Source organism: Cyclopterus lumpus, chromosome 15 (assembly GCF_009769545.1).
Source record: "Cyclopterus lumpus isolate fCycLum1 chromosome 15, fCycLum1.pri, whole genome shotgun sequence".
Taxonomy (NCBI): Eukaryota; Metazoa; Chordata; class Actinopteri; order Perciformes; family Cyclopteridae; genus Cyclopterus; species Cyclopterus lumpus.
Genome location: NC_046980.1, coordinates 23655963 through 23680271, shown reverse-complemented (window position 1 = coordinate 23680271; position 24309 = coordinate 23655963). Strand labels below are relative to the sequence as shown.

The window sequence follows — 24309 nt, the reverse complement described above, 5'->3', positions numbered from 1 at the left end:
TTCAATACACAGGCCTCGGGTTAGCTGACCAAGTGTGTGAAAAACGTCTCTTCTGTCTAACATGGAGGGCAAACATCCATCACCGTTACCACGGCGCATAAACCTTTTGCTCCTGAACTGACTGCTGATGTTACAGCTGGACGGGAGGGAAACAACCCTTTCCTGGACCACAGTTTGTGGAGAGGAATATAATATTATTTAAGTTTTCAGTCCTTTAAGTCAATCATATGGTGATCCAGAGCAGACCGTCCCTTATTCACATTAACATTCAGTATTTGCACATCAGTCCATTTAACTTAACCGTAAAAAGACGACGTTTTCATTCTACTTAGCTCTATAAAGAAAGTGCTACATTATCCTTTTCAGTACTGGATCCCATTTATGCCATTTTCAATGCGTGGTGTTGTCAACAACTCGATGTGGTCATTCCAACATGGCGTCTTAGAAAACAGGATGGCTCACTTTGTTCAGAATGCAAAGGACAATTACGGAGAAGCCGTGTTGGTGGCGCCGGAGACTAAACTAAGAAATCTATCTACAAATTGTGAGAAATGACCATTATATTTTCCTATAAGTCGTGATCATAGCGCTTGTTTGGCTGAGCAGCAGTCCAAACCCCTCGATATTATGTCAAGACTAGGAAATGCAGACAATACTCAAATCTGAGAAGGTGGAAGCATCAAATATTTGGCATTTTTTATTAAAAAGTTCTTAAACAAAAAAAAGGATCTATTATAAGAATAGTTGCCGATTAATCTCCTGTTGATTGACTCATCGTCTCTGACTGATGGGGTTATGTATTTCATGTCCAGCCTGAATCTACATGTACGTGACGCAGCAACGTTCCATAACATTATGTCACATTACGTAACAGTGGACATATTCACCCGGTCACAATCCCGTACAACTGGAGTCCACGGTTGGAATATGAGTCTGACATTTTAATGCCAGTAACAGTTTTAATGGTAGCGAGTTTTTCGAACTATATTAAGGGAGAGTCTCCTGGATTGAAGTACTTACAAAACCATCACCTCAAACTGCCTGCGATGTTTGTAGACTTTCTGTCAGACATTTTAAGGATTGCTTAAAGATGTCGATTCCCTCTTTGTGTGAGTGTGTGTGAGTGTGTGTGTGAGTGTGTGAGTGAGTGTGTGTGTGTTCCCTTCGGCCCAGTCTTTCAAGTGCCCCTAATTACAACTGAACTTTGAAGGTGACACATGACCTTTTGCAAATGAGCTACTGCAATGTGAACTACCATTCCCTCCCTCTGCCCTCTTGCAGCCAGCTGAAGGGGAAAACAGTATTTTGAAAACGTCTCTGAAACGTGCTGTTGTTGGCAGGCGGCCCAGGTCAGTTAACATAAGAGCACGCTCCCTGTGGGTTTGCTCAATCACTCCGATACCCACAGGATGTCTGGAGCTAAGCAACACAGGCCTCACAGACTGTATGCCAAACTGGGAGTGTGTGTGTGTGTGTGTGTGTGTGTGGGGGGGGGGGGTCAGGGAGCTGTGAGAGTATATCATTTCTGGCTCAGTGTTTCCTGTAAACAGCTATTATTGGATGAATGCATCGTAATAACTCCCATCATAAGCGATGTGGTGACACAGTAGCTCAAAGTGATGGCGGCTGGACGCCAACGAAGGAGCGAGGCGTCGGTCACGGCACACTGTGTGTTAAGCCAAATTGGTAATGTCACACAAAATGAGGGTCATTGTGTGTTTTCAGCAGTTCGTTTTAAGGCCATAAATTAGCCTTCCAAACAACTGAAAACAAACTGATTGTTAGCATCGATCATTCAGAGCGGGCCTCATGAAGTCACTGTGTGTCATTTCAGAATGCGATACCGATATGTGCCTGTGTTTCGGTCATGGCCACGCTCTAATGCGGACTACGATGAGGACTCCTTGAGTCCGTCCTTGGTTTGGGAGCGTGACTCTGGCCAATAGCAACAGGTCTGGCCCGTGAGGTCCTTGTGGTGAGTCTGGCCTTACTGGACGGTCCTGATCACCGGCCGCTGAGAGCTTTGAGCTCCTACCTTCAGAGTTCCTGCCCAGGAGACAACCAGATAAAAGGGATCTCTTGTACGCCTTTGTGGTCTGTCCAGATGGTTGCATTATGTGATTATGTTTTTTATGATGAGTGTGATTGTATCACACCTGGTGGGGTTAATACGTTGGACCGCACTTGAACTTTGTTAAATAACGATGGCAGAACTCTCTACAGTTTAAATCGTGGAGCTGGAGGCCGATTATAAAAACTACCAGTTCCCGTTAATGCTAAAAGTTACTTCCAAAACCCCTGAAATGAGACTTGGCTGTTGTCTGGTTCATGTGGTCTCTGGAGGAGACAGTGGAAAGTGTGTCTTGGCATTCCAACAAGACTAATGAAGAGTTAACGTCTTAACATCTCAGGAGTCCAAGTCCAGGATATCCAAACAACCTAATACTAATACTCCTGAATCTGGACCTCCAGCAAGTAGCTTGTGAAAGGTTCTCTAACTCTTTTGATTTTGAAATATTTCATATTGAAAAAAATGTCTCTACTGTCAAAATGTAATCGAGTCCACGCTACAGAGCACAGAGCATGTGATGCAGACCTTGTAGACCGTCACACTTGTAGCACACGCCAGAAGACAGGAGGATGTTGGCGAGGGGAAGAGCGTGGCGAACGTGGTGAACATCATGTCACGGTTCAGCATTTGGTCATAAACAACCGAGTCTCTCACCGTTCCCAAATGCCGTCTTCTCTCCCGTTAGACATTTTAATGTCCGTCTTCGTGTAATTGACCCTTCATCGCCTTGGGTTTTGGTTTTCTTCGGGTTTGATACCGGCCGCATGATAGAAAACGCCATCGACACGCCCGCTCGCTGGATGTGGATTCTGTGGACAAAGAGCTGCTCTATCCTCAAATGGGCTCAATTACACGTTACATGGACTTTGTAGTCGGGAGCTGGCAGGTTAAAGTCTGGTTAATGTCCGGTTCAACTGATCTGGACACACGGCTCCTCGAGGTAATGTCTGGATGACTCCGGGGCTGCAGACCATGTGTGAAAGGGGCGGCTGCAGCTTCAAGGGCTCATACAGGCTGTCGCTACAGTTAGTGTGGAGTTCACAAGGGGGCTAATTAACCCGGGGAAAAGCCTGAAATGTGTGAAAATAAGACCATGTGTGAATTCAACAAACGCATTTAGTTTGGAGTGGATCAACCAAGCTGTTCACTTCATACTCTCCGGGTTCCAGATGAGTGCTCATAGCCAGTCAAGATACACTCTCAGTACGCCACAATGTGAACGACCATACTGGCTCATCAACCAGCAGCAAAGCTAGTCCTGAATCCTGTAAGCGGTTTAGTTGGGAATTCCAGGACCATCTGGAAGAACTCTGCTGTCCATGAGAATAACATTTGCCTTTGAAAATGAAGCTGGGGTAAATGTGTTGCTTCATCCAACGCAAACAAACATGTTTCTTTGTTCACATACTTCAGTTTCTTACTCTCAGTTCCTTGCCTGCATGATTGGGAGAGGACGCTTTCAGCCAAATCCTCTGCTGTTTGTTGACTGCAGAAGAATTTAACTGGTCCGCATGTTGCATTTCATCACATAAGGACTTATAATCTCTTTTCTGACCTGATTGTAGTGATGTCACCAGATTCTCAGAGCATATTGTGTGATTGTCTCCAGTCCTCTGAACTGAAAAAGATGAGTTGTAAATATGTCAGGTCTATCTTATGATTGTTATTGGGGGCTTTATCTTCTTGTGCCCGAGCTAGCATCCTTTTGAAACAGTCCTGGAGGAGGTTACCCAGACTACTCACGATGAACAGGATATTAAAATCAATGCAACAAGACCAGAGACATGTTTTATTCCAAGCAGTCTTCAAAAGCTGGCAACTACGATACCCACAATGCAACTGGACCACTAAATTCTGTCAGAGATTTAGGTGTGTTAAGCTAGCAGTGGCTAATGGAGCCACTGCCTGCAGCAGTGCTCTTTCTTCCTGCAAATTCAAAATCTGTTATGCATTAATCTCTTTGCAATCATTTTCACTCCAGCTAACATAAAGCCAGGCATCGCCATAGCTACAAAATAATTCATTGTGGCTGGGACACCTCATGGCTCATACTCAGGCCTCCCAATAAGGCCAGCAGCAGCTCTGATAGTGATCCAGTGGATCAGACTGGTGCTTCTCTGATTAATTCAATGCATACATTCAGACGACCAAAACCAAAAAATCTAATTCAGTCAGCTTTCGTAACTTATACGATTAGAACAGAAAAGGACACACTTTCTATAATGTAATCTGCATTCCTCTGCGGTCCATGTGTTAAAACACAACCAACTCAGGAAAGTCACGTCAGAAAGCGTTTGAAGCCCGTGGGGCAGCAGCAGTGTGCCAATACAGCCGGACTCCATTTGGAGCCCCTCTTTTCCATGAGGGTAATTGTTCCGTGGGGATCGGGGTGCACTCAGGAGAGGTCAGTTCCAGTTACCTCTAATTTCACCTCGCTGTATTCACTAGCATGCTTTTCTTTGCAAGAGCAGAAATGGCCGCTTGTTTGCGGTCAGCTCTGGATGAATGGTTGCGCATTTCCTGAACTCCCGTTCACACACACATGCACCGAGTGGGCCAAGGAAACGAGATACAGTGAGACAAAAGTCTTTGTTTCAGGGGAACATTCAATTCTTCTGGGGGGCATCATGCAAGAGGCAAAGAAAGGGTTTTATATATTTCAAAGGGTTTGAAAATAAAGCTCAGTTTTATGTTATTATGTGTAAATGTATCTCTGAATGTGGACACTCCTTCCAAATGAGCATTTCTGACGAGACGCAGGAGGCTAAATGGCCCGTAAAGATATTTCTCTGTTGGCTGTGAACACTTTCCAAACAAGATGCTAACACATTTAGGATGTGTGTATGTGTGTGTGTGTGTGTGTGTGTGTGTGTGTGTGTGTGTTCAAACTGGAACAGTGGGAGAAAGAGGAGATCAGGTGGCTTAAAGCTCACTCCAATATGTATTATGAGGAAACCAGATGGTGTTTTCTCCCCTCACCTACTGTACTCCTCAGGCTTCCTCCTCTCACCATTCAGACAGCAAGGATCAACATATTCTGAAGCCCGGGGCGTCGGTCTGCTCAAAGTATTATGTCACAATATCATTTTTGATGTTGTTTTTCAAGAAGTTACTGAACGGTATGACCGCATTGATAACACAGCCCGACAAGGTAACAAAACTCAACACCAATTTCTGTTCTCACATTCAACACCAATTTCAAATGCTATATATATATTTCCAAATCTTCATATCTTCGACCGATACGACAACGTTCCTTCTAAAGCCGTCTCAAGACCTGATCCCTGTCCCTGGTCTCTGCGCGGGGGGGGGGGGGAGGTTGTTCACGATCTAACATCATCATATTCCCCCTGACTGCCAGACCGCGTCGACAATACGCCATCTGAAGGAGGACGTTGTTGCGTGTCCACGTTTGTGTGTGCAGGTCGGTCAACAGGGAAGCGCTGACACGTCTTCATCTTTACAGCAGAGCTGCATCCCAGCGGTTGAGGAGACGGACCGCTGAGCTAAGCACTTAAAGCCAACATGGCACCAGCTGTGCTGTGTGATCGGCCCACTGAGGTGTAAAGGGAGGCAGGACGTTGCCTTCAATACCGTGTTTCCATGCAGCCAGATTCATATAAGAATTGTTCTCATTCACACGTTGTGACAACTGAACAGGTATGAAGTAAATAAACACTACACGTTAACCAGCTGTTGTGTCATTGTATTGTGAACCTATTCATGTTAGGTTTACTATGCTGCGTCTTCGGCTATATGGGCATTTAAAATGGAGGTGAATGGAGGAAGTAGAGGAGACTAAAGGTTGTCTGAACTTAACTGTGGCGAACAGTGTGACCCTCACGGAGCTTTTCCAAAACAATGACATACGCCTCCCCTTATGTCAGTGCTTTGGAAGAGCTCTGTTAACCCCGAACACACTGAAGTACCCACTGCTCATTCATCAGCTGTTTGGCTCCCGGTGGTAGTTCACCCTTCTAGTCCCAAAAGGGAGACAAATACCAATCGAGACTACGGGTTTATTAAATGAATAAAGCATATGAATGAACAACTGGGTAGCCTCGTGCACTGAGGGCTCTGTAATCCTCGTGGTTGGGGATCTGGGACTGAGGGCCACGATAAATCATCAGGACCAGGGACGCGTCTGTTAGGACGTTCAGCTGAGACATGTTGATGTCCAGGGCCTGCTCTCCAACATGGTGCCGTCTGTGACCCGTACGTACACATGGACACTGCAAACTGTTACATCACTTATTAAAGCGTTCGCAGCGTAGTATCGGTTGGCTTGCATTGAGTTCACTTCCTCCAGCGCCTGACTGTCCGTGTAAGACCGAGCGAAGGTCTCCTGGCCGGTGTCCCACCACCACCACCGTCCTGGCCTGAAGGTCAGAGGTTACACCTCACACAATGTAAACCAGCAGCCTCAACGATGACGTCGTTAGTCGGTTCTAAAGCATCCTCATGCTGGGATGTAGAGGAAGGCTTTGGATCGCATCCCAAAAGATGAACCGCGTCTCAGAGAGTATCAGTACTTGATAGACAGATAGTATCAGTACTTGATAGACAGATAGTATTAGTACTTGATAGACAGATAGTATCAGTACTTGATAGACAGATAGTATTAGTACTTGATAGACAGATAGTATTAGTACTTGATAGACAGATAGTATTAGTACTTGATAGACAGATAGTATCAGTACTTGATAGACAGATAGTATTAGTACTTGATAGACAGATAGTATTAGTACTTGATAGACAGATAGTATTAGTACTTGATAGACAGATAGTATCAGTACTTGATAGACAGATAGTATTAGTACTTGATAGACAGATAGTATCAGTACTTGATAGACAGATAGTATTAGTACTTGATAGACAGATAGTATTAGTACTTGATAGACAGATAGTATTAGTACTTGATAGACAGATAGTATTAGTACTTGATAGGCAGAGATAGTATCAGTACTTGATAGGCAGAGATAGTATCAGTACTTGATAGGCAGAGATAGTATCAGTACTTGATAGACAGATAGTATCAGTACTTGATAGGCAGAGATAGTATCAGTACTTGATAGGCAGAGATAGTATCAGTACTTGATAGACAGATAGTATCAGTACTTGATAGACAGATAGTATTAGTACTTGATAGACAGATAGTATCAGTACTTGATAGACAGATAGTATTAGTACTTGATAGACAGATAGTATTAGTACTTGATAGGCAGAGATAGTATTAGTACTTGATAGACAGATAGTATCAGTACTTGATAGACAGATAGTATCAGTACTTGATAGACAGATAGTATCAGTACTTGATAGGCAGAGATAGTATTAGTACTTGATAGACAGATAGTATTTGTAGTAGTGCTTTGAGACATGCTAGAATCAATGGTCATAAAATATAAAGCTAATTATTATTCATAGAGTGTTTGATCACCAACACATATTTCTGTTGAGGTCATTAATGGCTGTTGTATTCCTCTTCATCTCCTCTGTTCCCTTCTTCTTTCTCTCCTCTTCCTCCTCGTTTGTCTGGTTGACTGTCAGTACCCTGTCTTCTCTTCCCTCTTCATCTCCTCTGTTCCCTTCTTCTTTCTCTCCTCTTCCTCCTCGTTTGTCTGGTTGACTGTCAGTACCCTGTCTTCTCTTCCCTCTTCATCTCCTCTGTTCCCTTCTTCTTTCTCTCCTCTTCCTCCTCGTTTGTCTGGTTGACTGTCAGTACCCTGTCTTCTCTTCCCTCTTCATCTCCTCTGTTCCCTTCTTCTTTCTCTCCTCTTCCTCCTCGTTTGTCTGGTTGACTGTCAGTACCCTGTCTTCTCTTCCCTCTTCATCTCCTCTGTTCCCTTCTTCTTTCTCTCCTCTTCCTCCTTGTTTGTCTAGTTGACTGTCAGTACCCTGTCTTCTCTTCCCTCTTCATCTCCTCTGTTCCCTTCTTCTTTCTCTCCTCTTCCTCCTCGTTTGTCTGGTTGACTGTCAGTACCCTGTCTTCTCTTCCCTCTTCATCTCCTCTGTTCCCTTCTTCTTTCTCTCCTCTTCCTCCTTGTTTGTCTAGTTGACTGTCAGTACCCTGTCTTCTCTTCCCTCTTCATCTCCTCTGTTCCCTTCTTCTTTCTCTCCTCTTCCTCCTCGTTTGTCTGGTTGACTGTCAGTACCCTGTCTTCTCTTCCCTCTTCATCTCCTCTGTTCCCTTCTTCTTTCTCTCCTCTTCCTCCTTGTTTGTCTAGTTGACTGTCAGTACCCTGTCTTCTCTTCCCTCTTCATCTCCTCTGTTCCCTTCTTCTTTCTCTCCTCTTCCTCCTCGTTTGTCTGGTTGACTGTCAGTACCCTGTCTTCTCTTCCCTCTTCCACATTCCTCCAAGTATGGCCACACACTGGCAGCTGCAATGGGAACTTATCACGGACGCAGAAAGGGGATCCGCCGTGCTCACTTCCTGTCAGCACAGATGTCAAGGTGAACTTGGGGGACTCCTTAAATAACTGCCCCCCCACCGTCAGCTGCCCAGATTAGAGGAAGTCTCTTGTTTACAAGGACATCGCGGGGTTTCTTTTTTAGCTTCTTCTTGTTCAGCAGAGAATATTTATACATGATTATACAATGATTCAGCTGCAATCTAATACTAACGAGCTCAGGTTCAATGGCATTGGATATTTTTACTTGTACGTGAAGTTCTGTTAGTTTTGACTCTACAAGGCTGCACCAATAGAAGTAGGCGTGGCCAGTGACGCCTACTTCATGGTTTAGAGGCTTCTTAAGCCTCTAAACCATGATGATGCCTCACCGGCTCCACGCCGTCCACCGTCCACAATTCAAAAGCACTAATTCCCCTCTACACACCATGCCTGTGTATGCTGTGTTCACTATGCATTAATAGGTATTGCCACGGGACTGATTTGTGGTAAATGTGCTTGCATCACTCTTCTCAGGGTCACTGTTACTGTCGCCTTCTTAAATTAGTAGAAAGGTTTGTGGTGCGACATATTTATAAATAAACTATAATTGCAACATAAAGACGTCAGGCTGCGTTGGACGTGTCTGACATGTCTCTCAGTGGAGGATTCTATCGCCCTGAGATCCAGATGCCCTCTAGTTGCACCACAAGCCGTGCAGCCAGGGTCTGTGTTTTGGGCAATAAAAGAGTCACATTGTTCCTGCATGGCGCGGTCCTAACCAGTGTGCTATTTACATCTCACGGATACCAGCACAGCTAAGCTCCTCTGGCATTCTCATGACATGGCGTGAAGCTGGTGAGAAGATAGCTTTAGAATTGTTCTGATGGAGCTTGAGGGGAAAGTACAGTTGGTACTGTATGTGAATACTGAACGTCCACCCTCTGATGTCATTTTGATGCCACCTTTGTTCAGTGACTTTGAGTGAAGACAAGCTTACCATGCTGTTATCCACACAGTTTACTCCCCTGCCAACATGACTCATGATTTATATGAAGTTAGAATTGTTGGCATATTCTTGGGGACAACAGACTTACTGTTGAGCCATATTTCTGGTGATATCAAATGAAAAGAGTCAAATAAGCGCACACCGGTTGATGCACAGAGACCTCGGGGTCACGTCCCCTTGTTTGGACCCCATCTTCCAACGGGACTGACATGTTGATCTCAACCACAAGCTGCACCGTCTTTCAAGGTGGTGGTGCGATCACTGTGAGAACATGCTCCACAACCTGAGAGACACACACCTGGTCCTCAAACCTCCTCTGTGGTCGCCCCTGCTCCAGTCATGGGGAACACAACACCAGCAGCGGACCTTTTGTGAATGTGTTTGGTGGATGAGTAACGGGTCTGAAGCCTGAATTATGCCAACAATGCCAGACTGGCAGGGAGAGGGTGGAGGGGGGTCGGGGCTCTGGGGCCATGGTTCGGATTCTGTTCTCCTGTCATGGCTTCTCCTGGGATCCCAGCCCGGTGAACTTCATCCTGAAGAAGTGGAAGGCTTTTAGGGGCCTCCAACCCACCCGCTGACTGGTTTTACTGCCCGGGTTTCTTGCCCCGTCTGAATTCCTACATCGCGATGCTGCCACATTCCCAGATCCATGCAATAATTTGTGGGTCCAGTGTTATTATAAAATATGAATAACACAATGAATGCTGGCACAAAATAGATGAAATCATGAAACCCAAACTGCCCTCAGAGCCCCACATATGTCCAGGCTTCTCTTCATAGACGCTCTACAGACCCTCCCCCATAGCTCCAGTACCATCGGCGGAAATGTGATTGACAGCAGAGGGAGGCGGGGTGTTGGTTGTTGGTCTCTCAGCCATTGACAACAATGTGGGTAAGTCATTCCTCAGACATCACATCCTTGTTCTCATCAGGCTTGTTTCCTAAACGATGGCATTGTACTTGTGTTGCTCAGAGTTAACAGTTGGTGGAATTTGTCATTTGGCTCTAAACAAAAAATGCAAACATTGTTTACGACAGGACGAGGCCCATAAATCACTGTACAACGTGTACACACTGCGCCCTTTGTCCTGAAGCACAACAGTGGCCTGATCTCATTGCAGGACATGAAGACACAGACACTCTGAACGCTGTGTTTCCGTGGCGATGAGGTGTGACTGATCTCCCAAAGCTCAACTAGAGCTGACAACCCTGTCGTCACTGTCCCGTGGAGCAAAAGGACTTTAGGCTGATCTTAGTCTTCTACATCCTGCTTGGGCATTGAACATCTTTAATTTGGGAGTTCGTGGCTGAGGTTACCTTTGTCAAAGTTGCAGAGGACAATGACTTAGGAGTCAGTGAGCTTGTAAAGGCTTTTTCCATGTCCATTACTTTCTAAGAATTCCTGATACATTTCCCAGAGAGAACTATATATTTCAATACGAAATATGGGGAAATATGTCCTTGAAATAAAAACTCAATTTCTATAGACACATGTCAACATTCTTTAAATGCATTTCTTAAACTTCAATTGAACACGGTTTCTAATTTCCTTATAATGAAAGATTGCTGAAAGCATATGATGTGTGATGTCGTCCTTGAGACCCATTGTACAGCAGCTACTTTCTCCAGTATGTTTGAAACTGGGGCAGCATGGAGATCTAAATGCAGGTTATTGTGAACAAGCTCTTTTCAAACATCTCCCAAACATCCCAATAAACTGCCTCACGCTGTATGTTCAACCCTCAGGAGAACATGTGGGAGAGCCATCGTGTGGTAACAAGTATTCAAGCCATGGAGAAACGGCAGGATGAGAGTGAAGTGAGCACTGACAGCTCAAACACAACCTCCTCCAGCAGAGAGAGCTGCATGTGTTACATGTGAGCGTCAGAGAGCTCCAGTTGTCTGCCTGAACCGGCTCTATTAAAACCTCATCCTGGCCCGACCCTAATAGGCCATGTGGTGATTGCACATACACAACATGCCCAGACTGTTGATATGAGGCCCACTCAGCCATAAGCAGTGTGTCTGGGGATTCGTCTCCATCCACTTAAAGCGACACGTGTGTTACACATATTTTGAGGCCTTTTGCTCTGTTTCGTGGCCTCGATAAACACTCCAAAGACAACAGACTGTGTGGCACCTTGGAGGCCTGCAGCGCTCGACTGGCAGCGACTTGCAAAGTCCATTTTTCACAGGCGGCTCAGAAACATGTCAAGCTCATATTAATACTCAGTGACACCCGAAGTCCAGATGTATTCTATCTGGACAGAAACCTTCTTGAATGTATAGACTAAGTGCGTAGAGCCATCCCATTGGTCACTCTCAAAGGTAAATGAAACATAAGACGCTTTATGTTTATCAATCCTTAGGTCCCGACTACTAACGTTGATAATTACACATAAGCCATAAGAGTCATCATCTCGCTTCCTTGTGACATGAGCCTTCTTTTTTCCATTTTCATTACCAATCCACTTCCTTTAATCAAATGTATTTGTCTGTAATTTGACCAACGTGAGCTCCAGGTAACCTCTATGTCTATGTTCTAAAACGTTGCCATAATGCCACCGTAAGTCTGCCTCGACCTCCTCACGACCTTCGTAGTGAACAACGCTCTCCTGACACGTGATCTCCTGCAGGTGCTTGGCTTCGGCTCAGTCTTTCAGGCACCAGTGGCTTCGTTTACTAACTCACAGGATATTATATTAATCACTTTGTCATATTGATTTTGACTAAAGCAATACAAGCTGGATTCAGCGCCGTGGGCCCCGGGCTGCTGATGTAGCTCCTGTTTGATTGGTCAGAACGTGTCATCATGACATGAAACCGGGTGGAGGTCGTGTCTCTCTCTAGACATCGAGGCCTTCTGAAGCCACAGCAGCTCCAGGTTGACGAACAGAAGGTGTTCTGGACCTTTGGGTGCATTGGAACAGGGGGAAGGATCACGTCGATATGGCCCCCTGACAATGGTTTCATGACTAGAACATCCAAGAAAGAAGACAATGGTGCTTTTAGGTGGTCGGTACGTTCCTCACAAGCAGAGAACCTCCTTCTCTCAGACTCATTCAGCCCGCTGTGGGACACAGAAAGTCACGAGAAGCTGTAAAAGCTCTCGGCCATCTGGCCGCCCGGAGTTGAAAGACTTCCACACCTGCAGCGACCGGAGGATCGGCTCTGAAGCTGTGAGCTCTCCGCCATCTTAACGGGTTAACGAGCCCTCACAGACACTCACGGGCACTTACCGCCGAGCTGCAACACTAACAGACCAATTAGCACTAATGTGTGGTGGCTGGCTCCGCCCCCTGTTCTCACAAGGCTGTGACAGGCAGACGCACACACGCACATGCACACACACACACACACACACAGTTGGAGTTTGTCCATATTCTAAGCTAAACAGCACTATTCAACAACTACATCTCCCAGGAGTCTTTTCAGTGTTGTTCTCAGTGTTTGCCAAACTTAGATGGAACGATTGAATCATGCATATTTAATAAATCAAAGAGCACCTGACAAAGGATTTGTAAACCACCGGCTCAAATGAAGAGAGTCACATGCTACGAGCATTCAGCAGTATGATGGTATGGCTGGCTTGAAGAGAGCTGGTTTAAAACGGGCATCACGCCTCCGAGCTTCTCATCCTGTTCAGCTGATCATGTTTTGCTTATTGATTATTACAGCTCTGACGTGACATGTTGCTTTTATTGTTGTTCTAGCTCATTTAACATCTGAACACAGGAGCCCAGATGAACATTAGCCTTTAGGCTAACGCTAGCACGTGTACAGGGAGGTTGATCAATGTGCACTGTTCCTGAGAATGAATGAACCCAAGAACACTTCCAAACATGCCAGTATCTCCTACTATCCATCCCACAAAATGTGAAGTACACACACACACACACACACACACACACACACAGAGGCAGCCCCTGTCAATCTGATGACTTAATGACTACCAGCTGTGGCCTGCAGCAGAGAAACAGGTGACCTTACTCCGCCGCTCTCAGCAGTAATGCTGCTTTAAAAAACTTTTTTTAGTTACATAAATCTCCTGGAATTCGTAGGCTTGTTTAATTATGTCTGACAAGGGCAAAGAATACATAAGGAGGCACGTCGTGGCTCGTGGCTGCAGGCCGCTGCCTCTTCTGCCTCGCTCCACCTCCAGCCCTCACACACTGAGGCGTCCTCGGTGGATAAGATGGCCGCCAGTCGCCAGGCCGTCACGGACATGTACACCATCAAATATACACCATCAAATATACACCATCAAATATACACCATCAAATATACACCATCAAATATACACCATCAAATATACACCATCAAATATACAACATCAAATATACAACACATCAGAAGAACTGACTGATGGCTCACGGTGAAGATGAGCGAGAGAGAGAGAGGGAGAGAGGGAGAGAGAGAGAGAGAGGGGGAGAGAGGGAGAGAGAGGGGGGGAGAGAGAGAGAGAGAGAGAGGGAGGGAGAGAGAGAGAGGGAGAGAGGGAGAGAGAGAGAGGGAGAGAGGGAGAGAGAGAGAGAGAGGGGGAGAGAGAGAGAGAGGGGGGGGGAGAGAGAGAGAGAGAGAGAGAGAGAGGGAGAGAGGGAGAGAGAAAGATAGAGAGAGAGAGAGAAAGATAGAGAGAGAGAGAGAGAGAGAGAGAGGGTACTACATGACACAAGTACCCAAAAAGAAATGTGTGCTTTTTGTTGACCGTTTTGCACTTGTAAATATAATTGGAAATTATTGTAAACTTATTATCAATATTTATTTAAAGATGAGGAATAGAAGGCAGCTCTGAAGGACTCGCATCTCGCATCTGAGCGTCTGAGCGCTGATGACAGTGACGGAGATGTATTGGACAGTTTGACAGTTTGAATGGCCAACTGCAGCTTGTTCAGTGAGGTGGGGGGCGGGGCTTACCTGGGGGACACAGGCAGCTGTGGGGAGCCTCCCTCGACTCCCGTGTCTTCGGTAGTCTCGCTGCAAGCTTCTGCAGGAGAGGGAACAGAGGGAGCATGTTATGAACATCGTGTTACTCCTCACATGAAATGTCTGGTGTCATAGACATTACAATTCCATGGCAACTGAGCAAACACGCTGATGAAACCCTCATGAAAGGGTAGAAAGCTCCAGAACAAGAGACTAAGTGGACCTTGACTCCACTAGTCCATGTCCATGTGTCCTTAGTCAAGACACCTAACCCCAAATGTCTCCCGTAGCTGTTCCTGCAGTGTGTGAATGTTAGTTAGTCCTGATGGACAGGTGGCACCTTGCATGGTAGCTCCTCCCATCAGTGTGTGAATGTTAGTTAGTCCTGATCGACAGGTGGAACCTTGCATGGTAGCTCCTCCCATCAGTGTGTGAATGTTAGTTAGTCCTGATGGACAGGTGGTACCTTGCATGGTAGCTCCTCCCATCAGTGTGTGAATGTTAGTTAGTCCTGATGGACAGGTGGTACCTTGCATGGTAGCTCCTCCCATCAGTGTGTGAATGTTAGTTAGTCCTGATGGACAGGTGGCACCTTGCATGGTAGCTCCTCCCACCAGTGTATGAATGGTTGTGAATGGGTGAATGATGACATGAAGTGTTAAAGAGCTTTGAGTGGTCAGAAGACTAGAACAGAGATGTACTAGTAAAGTCCATATTAGACGCTCAAAAGAAATCCAGGAATCCGATAATAATGTGTGCTGTAAAGGGTTTGTGTTTTCCTTTGAAGCCATCACCAGGAGCATGCAGAGGTGTCCATGAAGAACAGCTGACACATATATGCTCCCTGCTTACATTTAAACCACCAGCATTGTTCCTTATTGTTCCTTATTGTTCCTTATGGTTCCTTATGGTTCCTTATGGTTCTGTGAACACGAGGCCCGCCAACATCTTCCAGTCTCTCTCTCTCACACTGGGACAGTTGACCTCGTTACATAATCAAAAGTGTGACGCGACCCCGAAGAGAATAGAAGAGCCTCCGTGTGCGTTCCCCACTGCAGAGCAGTCCGCCCCTCTGGGTCCCGTTTAGAGCCTGCAACAGGTGCTAGAGGGGCGTCATGGAGGCCCTGCTGCAGTCTTCTGGGTACAGCCCGGTACCTCAGTGGCTCGTGGGCTGGCTGCCCCTGCTGAGTGTCGGTACCCCTCCTGCTTTCTATGGTTCACCCTCAAGAGCTTGACCTTTTGACCTCGTGCACATAGCTCACAGACGTACAGTACATGATGACCCATACATCAAACTCATTTGTGTATCGTATATATTTAGTTAAATTCCGTATGCTGTGGTCACATTAGTCTCTTCCACTCCTCATAAATTCATGTTGAGTTTTCACTTTTATGCGTCCACAAATTTCATTTTCATTTAAAACCCTACAAGCCTCCCAATGGCCACGAGTCAAACCACGGAGGGTCATGAACGGGACCTTTACCATGTCAGTCAGTATCTTCTGAAGATGTGGTGTTGCATGATAAGAGAAGCTCAAACCCTGCTTCATACCTCATGAAACCTGACAACCTTTCAACATGTCTGGATGGATGGAGCCTGAACCCAACTCTGTTGGGGCCTTCAGATGAAACATTTAGTCTGAAGCACACTGAGGCCTTGAGGCCACAAGGTCATGAGAGAAAGTGCATGTCGATAAAACAAGTCAACAACTAAAATAAATGTACGTCCTACAGGTTTTACGCGAGGCCTTCTTTCCTTAAATATGGGGTTAGCTATGAAACACACTCTTAAAAATCTATAACTGCCTTAAAATAACCCGGGATTCCAAAGTTTAGTGCTGTTGTCATTCCAAAGCCTCATGCAGAACCAAACTGAACTCTCAGGCACACATTTCCCTTCAACCCACTTCATATTATTCATGAATTCCTGCAGGAGTTCATTTGGTTGATACTGGCAGAGCCCACTCACAACTGGAGAAGTCTTTAGTCGGACTGATCCAGAGAGCTGAGCAGCTGGAACTCCCCTGAAGCAACGTGTCTGAGATCCACGTTCTCCAAACCAGATAATGGAGAAGATTCAGTTGTAAGAAATCATAAAAACATCAACACCCACAACAGAAGCAGAGCGAGAGAGAAATGAGCATACTTTAAACGCCGTCATTAGCCTTGAACACTCTCTACCTGAAACATTACTCCATATGAAACAATAACCTGACCTGAGGAGCCAAGGAGCCATTTAAAGAGAGCCAGCAGCACTCTGTAACGGACAAGGCAGGAGCTCTCTCTGTAGATGCAGCAGCGTCTTAACCCCGACCTCTCAGGACAAATAATCAGTTTTGACTCGGTTTGTCTTTTAGTCTAGTTTTAGTTAGTCACTGAGTCGTTAGACACATGAGTTGTTAGTCCTGAGTCGTTAGTCACATGAGTTGTTAGTCCTGAGTCGTTAGTCACATGAGTCGTTAGTCCTGAGTCGTTAGTCACATGAGTCGTTAGTCCTGAGTCGTTAGTCACATGAGTCGTTAGTCCTGCATCCTTAGTCACATGAGCTGTTAGTCACTAAGTTGTTAGTCACTGAGTCGTTAGTCACTGAGTTGTTAGTCCTGAGTTGTTAGTCACATGAGTCGTTAGTCACATGAGTCGTTAGTCCTGAGTCGTTAGTCACATGAGTCGTTAGTCCTGAGTCGTTAGTCACATGAGCTGTTAGTCACTAAGTTGTTAGTCACTGAGTCATTAGTCACTGAGTCGTTAGTCACATGATTCGTTAGTCACTGAGTGTTAGTCACATGAGTCGTTAGTCACATGATTTGTTAGTCACTGAGTCGTTAGTCACTGAGACGTTAGTCACTGAGTGTTAGTCACATGAGTCGTTAGTCACTGAGTCGTTAGTCACATGAGTCGTTAGTCACATGAGTTGTTAGTCCTGAGTCGTTAGTCACTGAGTCGTTAGTCACATGAGTCGTTAGTCACATGAGTCGTTAGTCACATGAGTCGTTAGTCACTGAGTCGTTAGTCACATGAGTTGTTAGTCACATGAGCTGTTAGTCACTAAGTTGTTAGTCACATGAGTCGTTAGTCACTGAGTCGTTAGTCACATGAGTTGTTAGTCACATGAGTCGTTAGTCACTGAGTCGTTAGTCACATGAGTCGTTAGTCACATGAGTTGTTAGTCCTGAGTCGTTAGTCACTGAGTCGTTAGTCACTGAGTCGTTAGTCACTGAGTCGTTAGTCACATGAGTCGTTAGTCACTGAGTTGTTAGTCACATGAGTCGTTAGTCACATGAGTTGTTAGTCCTGAGTCGTTAGTCACTGAGTCGTTAGTCACTGAGTCGTTAGTCACTGAGTCGTTTGTCACATGAGTTGTTAGTCCTGAGTCGTTAGTCACTGAGTCGTTAGTCACTGAGTCGTTAGTCACTGAGTCGTTTGTCACATGAGTTGTTAGTCCTGAGTCGTTAGTCACATGAGTTGTTAGTCACTGAGTCGTTAGTCACTGAGTCGTTTGTCACATGAGTTGTTAGTCCTGAGTCGTTAGTCACATGAGTTGTTAGTCACTGAGTCGTTAGTCACTGAGTCGTTTGTCACATGAGTTGTTAGTCACTGAGACGTTAGTCACTGAGTCGTTAGTCACTGAGTCGTTTGTCACATGAGTTGTTAGTCACTGAGACGTTAGTCACTGAGTCGTTAGTCACATGAGTCATTAGTCCTTCAGTCGTTAGTCACTGAGTCGTTTGATGGACAGGTGGTACCTTGCATGGTAGCTCCTCCCATCAGTGTGTGAATGTAAGTTAGTCCTGATGGACAGGTGGCACCTTGCATGGTAGCTCCTCCCATCAGTGTGTGAATGTAAGTTAGTCCTGATGGACAGGTGGCACCTTGCATGGTAGCTCCTCCCATCAGTGTGTGAATGTAAGTTAGTCCTGATGGACAGGTGGCACCTTGCATGGTAGCTCCTCCCATCAGTGTGTGAATGTTAGTTACTCCTGATGGACAGGTGGCACCTTGCATGGTAGCTCCTCCCATCAGTGTATGAATGTAAGTTAGTCCTGATGGACAGGTGGCCCCTTGCATGGTAGCTCCTCCCATCAGTGTATGAATGTTAATTAGTCCTGATGGACAGGTGGTACCTTGCATGGTAGCTCCTCCCATCAGTGTGTGAATGTTAGTTAGTCCTGATGGACAGGTGGCAGATGTAAACTTTCATTTCAATTTGATTTCGACTTGTATGTGTATGTTTTTTATTTTAATATGCAGTGTCACCATTATTTATATTATCATTATTCTTATTATTGTTATTATTATTGTATGCAAGCAATACTTACAATTAAATAAACTCAATTGAAATTATTACATTTAAATATTGGCAGCCACAGAGCACAGATACAATTAAGATAAAGAGAATGCAGATGTTTGGGGAGGAAAGCAATGATGTCACACACACACACACACACACACACACACACACACACACCACACACACACAAACACACACACACACACACACCAGAACATCTGTGTGAGTGGAAGAAGCTGTTGGAACAGCAGCTGAGTGGATGAGAGCGCCCTCTACGTGTCACCCAGCAGACGGCCTCTCCCCCTTGGAGCATCACACACATCAAAGGTCGTATTGATTTGTTCCTTCTGACACGGCGACGTCATGTTTTCATTAATAAAAACACTCCTACGTTTACAATATCTACAACTGTCAGCGGGAGTGTGTGTGAGTGTGTGTGTGTGTGTGTGTGAGTGTGTATGTGTGTGTGTGTGTGTGTGTGAGTGTGTGTGTGTGTGTGTGTATGTGTGATGTGTGTGTGTGTGTTTGTATGTGTGGTGTGTGTGTGTGTGTGTGTGTGTATGTGTGGTGTGTGTGTGTATGTGTGGTGTGTGTGTGTGTGTGTACGTGTGGTGTGTGTGTGTGTGTGTACGTGTGGTTTGTGTGTGTGTGTGTGATGTGTGTGTGTGTGTGTGTGTTTGTATGTGTGGTGTGTGTGTGTGTGTGTGTGTGTGTGTATGTGTGGTGTGTGTGTGTGTGTACGTGTGGTGTGTGTGTGTGTGTGTGTGTGTGTACGTGTGGTTTGTGTGTGTGTGTTTGTATGTGTGTTGTGTGTGTGTGTGTGTGTGTGTACGTGTGGTTTGTGTGTGTGTGTTTGTATGTGTGGTGTGTGTGTGTGTGTGTGTATGTGTGGTGTGTGTGTGTGTGTTTGTATGTGTGGTGTGTGTGTGTGTGTGTGTGTATGTGTGGTGTGTGTGTGTGTGTGTGTATGTGTGGTGTGTGTGTGTGTGTTTGTATGTGTGGTGTGTGTGTGTGTGTGTGTATGTGTGGTGTGTGTGTGTGTGTGTGTATGTGTGGTGTGTGTGTGTGTGTGTGTGTGTATGTGTGATGTGTGTGTGTGTGTTTGTATGTGTGGTGTGTGTGTGTGTGTGTGTGTGTATGTGTGATGTGTGTGTATGTGTGGTGTGTGTGTGTGTGTGTGTGTGTGTGTGTGTGGTGTGTGTGTGTATGTGTGGTGTGTGTGTGTGTGTACGTGTGGTGTGTGTGTGTGTACGTGTGGTTTGTGTGTGTGTGTGTGATGTGTGTGTGTGTGTGTGTGTTTGTATGTGTGGTGTGTGTGTGTATGTGTGGTGTGTGTGTGTGTGTATGTGTGGTGTGTGTGTGTGTGTGTGTGTACGTGGTGTGTGTGTGTGTGTATGTGGTGTGTGTGTGTGTACGTGTGGTGTGTGTGTATGTGTGTGATGTGTGTGTGTGTGTGTGTGTATGTGTGGTGTGTGTGTGTGTGTGTGTGTGTGTGTGTGTGATGTGTGGTGTGTGTGTGTGTGTGTGTATGTGTGGTGTGTGTGTGTGTGTGTGTGTGTACGTGGTGTGTGTGTGTGTGTGTGTGTATGTGGTGTGTGTGTGTGTGTGTACGTGTGGTGTGTGTGTGTATGTGTGTGATGTGTGTGTGTGTGTGTGTGTATGTGTGGTGTGTGTGTGTGTGTGTGTGTGTGTGATGTGTGGTGTGTGTGTGTGTGTGTGTGTGTGTATGTGTGTGATGTGTGTGTGTGTGTGTGTGTGTATGTGTGGTGTGTGTGTGTGTGTGTGTGTGTGTGTGTGATGTGTGGTGTGTGTGTGTGTGTGTGTGTGTGTGATGTGTGGTGTGTGTGTGTGTGTGTGTGTGCAGCCATCACTAATATAGTAGATTATAGTATAGTAATGTAGAGATATAGTAGATTATAGTATAGTAATGTAGAGATATAGTAGATTATAGTATAGTAATGTAGAGATATAGTAGTATATCGTACAGTAATAATATGAAATAAGGTTATTGGCCGCTTTTAGACACCAATCTCTGTTAACAAATCTGTGTTGAAATTAGTTTTTTCATTAATACAAATACAATCTATTATTTCTTAATAGTCAGAATTGAACGCAATGTGCCTTTCTAGATGGCAATAACAAAGTCAAATGAAAACAACCCAGAGATTGTCTCTAAAGTCCTTCGATGCGCTGCACTAGGAGGATCCAGACTCGGTTCCCCCACCTCCACTCTTAATGTCCAGCTAGGCAAACCATGTCCTGCTTCCAGCTCAGTAATCCTCAGACATGATTGGTATTAGAGCCGGGGCATCATCGATTACAAAAATGCCTCCGTTTGCATGACATGCATCGTCCCGTCACCAGAACTGTCTGTGCTGTCAAAGCACGCATTCCCCCGCAGAGCGAGCTGCAGCTAAAAAAAACTGCCTCCGATCCTCTACTGCTGCACACTGCTGCAAACTGCTGCAAACTGCTGCAAAGTGCTGCAAAGTGTTGCACACAAACACCTCTGAAAGGGAACTAGACTTCTGGTCCCCACCGTAGAATGAGGCTTCGGGATTATTGTTAGAAAGTCCCTTCAAGTAGATTTTCATAATGTTCCTCTTCGTCTTCATGTTGAAGTAAAGTCACATCTTCTGTTTACTTAACATGTACAAGTGAGAAAAGGGCTTGAACCATAACTTTACATAGCTATATTTCCCTTATTAACGGCATCTTACTCCGGTGATGGAATCCATCAATATCATAACCATTTAAGTACAAGTTCAGATTCTCCAGTTCTGGTTGCGCTGATACACAAATAAAACCACATTAAATGTGTCAATCAGTTTGAATGTGAGGGCCAGTATTTAACTGATCATCCGACAAATACAGGGTTAGTTATTATGGGACATTTCTTTGTTTTTCAGAAAAGTGGATGCAATACAATATTCATATTAATATATGAAACAAGAGATTGGTGGCTAAAAGCGGCCAATAACCTTATTTCATATTATTACAATACGATATACTACTATATCTCTACATTACTATACTATAATCTACTATATCTCTACATTACTATACTATAATCTACTATATCTCTACATTAATATACTATAATCTACTATATCTCTACTCTACTATAATATAAACACTATACTCTACTATACTATAACCACTATATATCTACTCTACTATAATCACTATACTCTACAATAATATACTATAAACACTATAATCACTATACTCTACTATAAACACTATAATCTACAATACTATTCTATACTCTACTCTACTATACTCTACTATACTATAAACACTATGACCTTTGACCTCACATTGGATCAGGAAAAACTCCCAAATAACAGTAAAAAGGTAAGAACCCTTCAGGAGAGCAACAGAGGAGGATCCCTCTCCCCGGATGGACAGATGAATAGATGTCATGTGACCAGATGAACAATAGATGTCATATGACCAGATGAACAATAGATGTCATGTGACCAGATGAACAATAGATGTCATGTGACCAGATGAACAATAGATGTCATGTGACCAGATGAACAATAGATGTCATGTGACCAGATGAACAATAGATGAACAATAGATGTCATGTGACCAGATGAACAATAGATGTCATGTGACCAGTTTTCACAACGATGGTCCGTTAAACCACCAACACCCACCAACACACCTCAAGCTCACTAATTAACACAATAGTTCCCACACATACACACAGTATGAGATCTGCTGTGATCCAAACTGGAGTGGAGTAACAGCAGCAACACGTTTTCCATGACAGAGGGAACTGGTCCTCTTTGAAGAAGACGGGGAGGTGGATCCTGGATAGTGTTGGGTGAAAGTATCACAGGCGTCTCTCTCCCTCTCCAAACAAAAGGACACATCTGTGCTTGTGTCCCATTAATAATGAGTATTTATACATGCAGAGATAAACACAGAGGCAGGCCGCATCGCCCCAGGCCCTTCTGGAGATGAAGATGGAGAGATCCTCCTCACTGGGCCCCATGGAGGAGCTCCAGAGCCAGGCACTCAGAAAGGATATCACCAGCACCTTTGATTGGACCTCACTGAGTCCTTTAGTAGTCCACCCCTCTTGTGCTCTGTGTGAACACGTAGTACATGAAGGAGTACATGCGGCCCTCAGCTCAACTATGGCCAAAGGTTCCTCCTGTCCGCATGAGGCAGAGCGGTGGGATGTGAGGTGTCTTTTCAAAATAAACTGCTCTGTTCATGGGAAACGTACAATTGCCACTTATTACATCCTTAATATGTCTTTTTCTTTTTAATGGTGACCAAGCGGTGATGAAAGTTGGGCCAAAGAGAAAGCCGGGTCCCCTGAGCTTGTTAGTGTAGGTTTATTTATTTATTAATCATACCGGGTTGCTTTATTGACGATTAATAAAGTATCTAGTTATGCTTCACATATCAGTTAAACGGCGTTAATAAAACCAGGTTTGGGTTTGTCAAAATAAACTACGCTATAAATTATTTGATTTAACGACAAAAATCTGTTACACATTTTTCAAAAAGGGGGGGGGGTTATTAACCAGGTATAAGCAGGAAAATAATCACTAAATAATATAATGATGTTTCACATCAAATTACAATAATTAGTCAGCCGTTTTCAAATGCTTCAAACACAACTCACCAAAATAAGAAGAAAATAAATGACCTGGACACGGCTGGGCTCCCAAAGGTTTTAAACATTACTTATTTCTTATTCTTATCATTTATTTTGTATGTTCCATTCTAATTATTATTATTGTTTCATCAAAACTAAATCAAAATATATTTGATTCCATATCCTCACACACAAGTCATCACAAGTTGTAGAACAATGAATAAAACAATGCTAAAAACAAAACCACTCTAATAACCAGATGGAAATGCCCGAATGCAGCGCAGGTTTTATCCCTTTAAAAACCTTCAACTGACATAAAACAGACGCAACTAAAGTCACCAGAGATCTGAACCTGGACCCGTTCATTACTGGAGGTGAATTACAAGTTACTTCGTTTTGATCTTTTCAAATGAATCAAGAATAAATGATCTTCTTCTTCTTATTATTATTATTATCAAATTGCTGTTTCAGCTCTCTCACCTCCTCCAGGATCTGGTCCAGCCGGCCCAGGACAACGGGCTCCACCTGTTCCAGAGACAACGTCCAGGCGGAGAGCTGCCGCTGCTCCAGACTTACTATCCGGGTCTGCAGCTCGGAGGTCCGCACCAACACCACGACGCACGCCCCGAGGCACAGAACAGATGCTGCGACGCAGATCAGTGCGCCGGGCAAATCTCTCCAATTCCTCCACCGCGGCTGTTTTGACGGTTGCTGCTGCCACGTCTCCTCACCCGGTTTACCGGCGACTGCCCACTGCTGATGCTCATCCATGTTAGACCACTAACTCTGCTTTCATCCACGCAGGAACCCCTCTATTCATGCGCAGCTCCCGCACCGGTGCAGCTGAGAGGAAGCCTCTGCTGGGCAGGACGGGGAGCGGCTGTCTGCTCTTCACTTCACACTGTCTCCAAACGACTCTGCTGCCCTCAGGTGAGCATCGGCATCCACGTGGGGCCGCGGGCGCAGTGCGGCGTGTCCTCGGCGTGTCCTCGGTGTGTCGGTGC

General features: G+C 45.0%; 1 protein-coding gene across 1 annotated transcript in view; it reads right to left on the bottom strand.

Annotated features, from left to right (window-relative positions):
• col13a1 (collagen, type XIII, alpha 1) overlaps positions 1–24076 on the bottom strand; it is a 102227-nt gene extending 78151 nt beyond the window's left edge. The window contains exons 1-2 of the mRNA XM_034552319.1: positions 23786–24076; positions 14388–14457 (exon numbers count right to left, since the gene is read on the bottom strand). Of these exons, the coding sequence (XP_034408210.1) occupies positions 14388–14457; positions 23786–24076 (361 nt within the window). The remainder of the gene's footprint in view (positions 1–14387; positions 14458–23785) is intronic.
• Between the last annotated feature and the right edge of the window lie 233 nt (positions 24077–24309).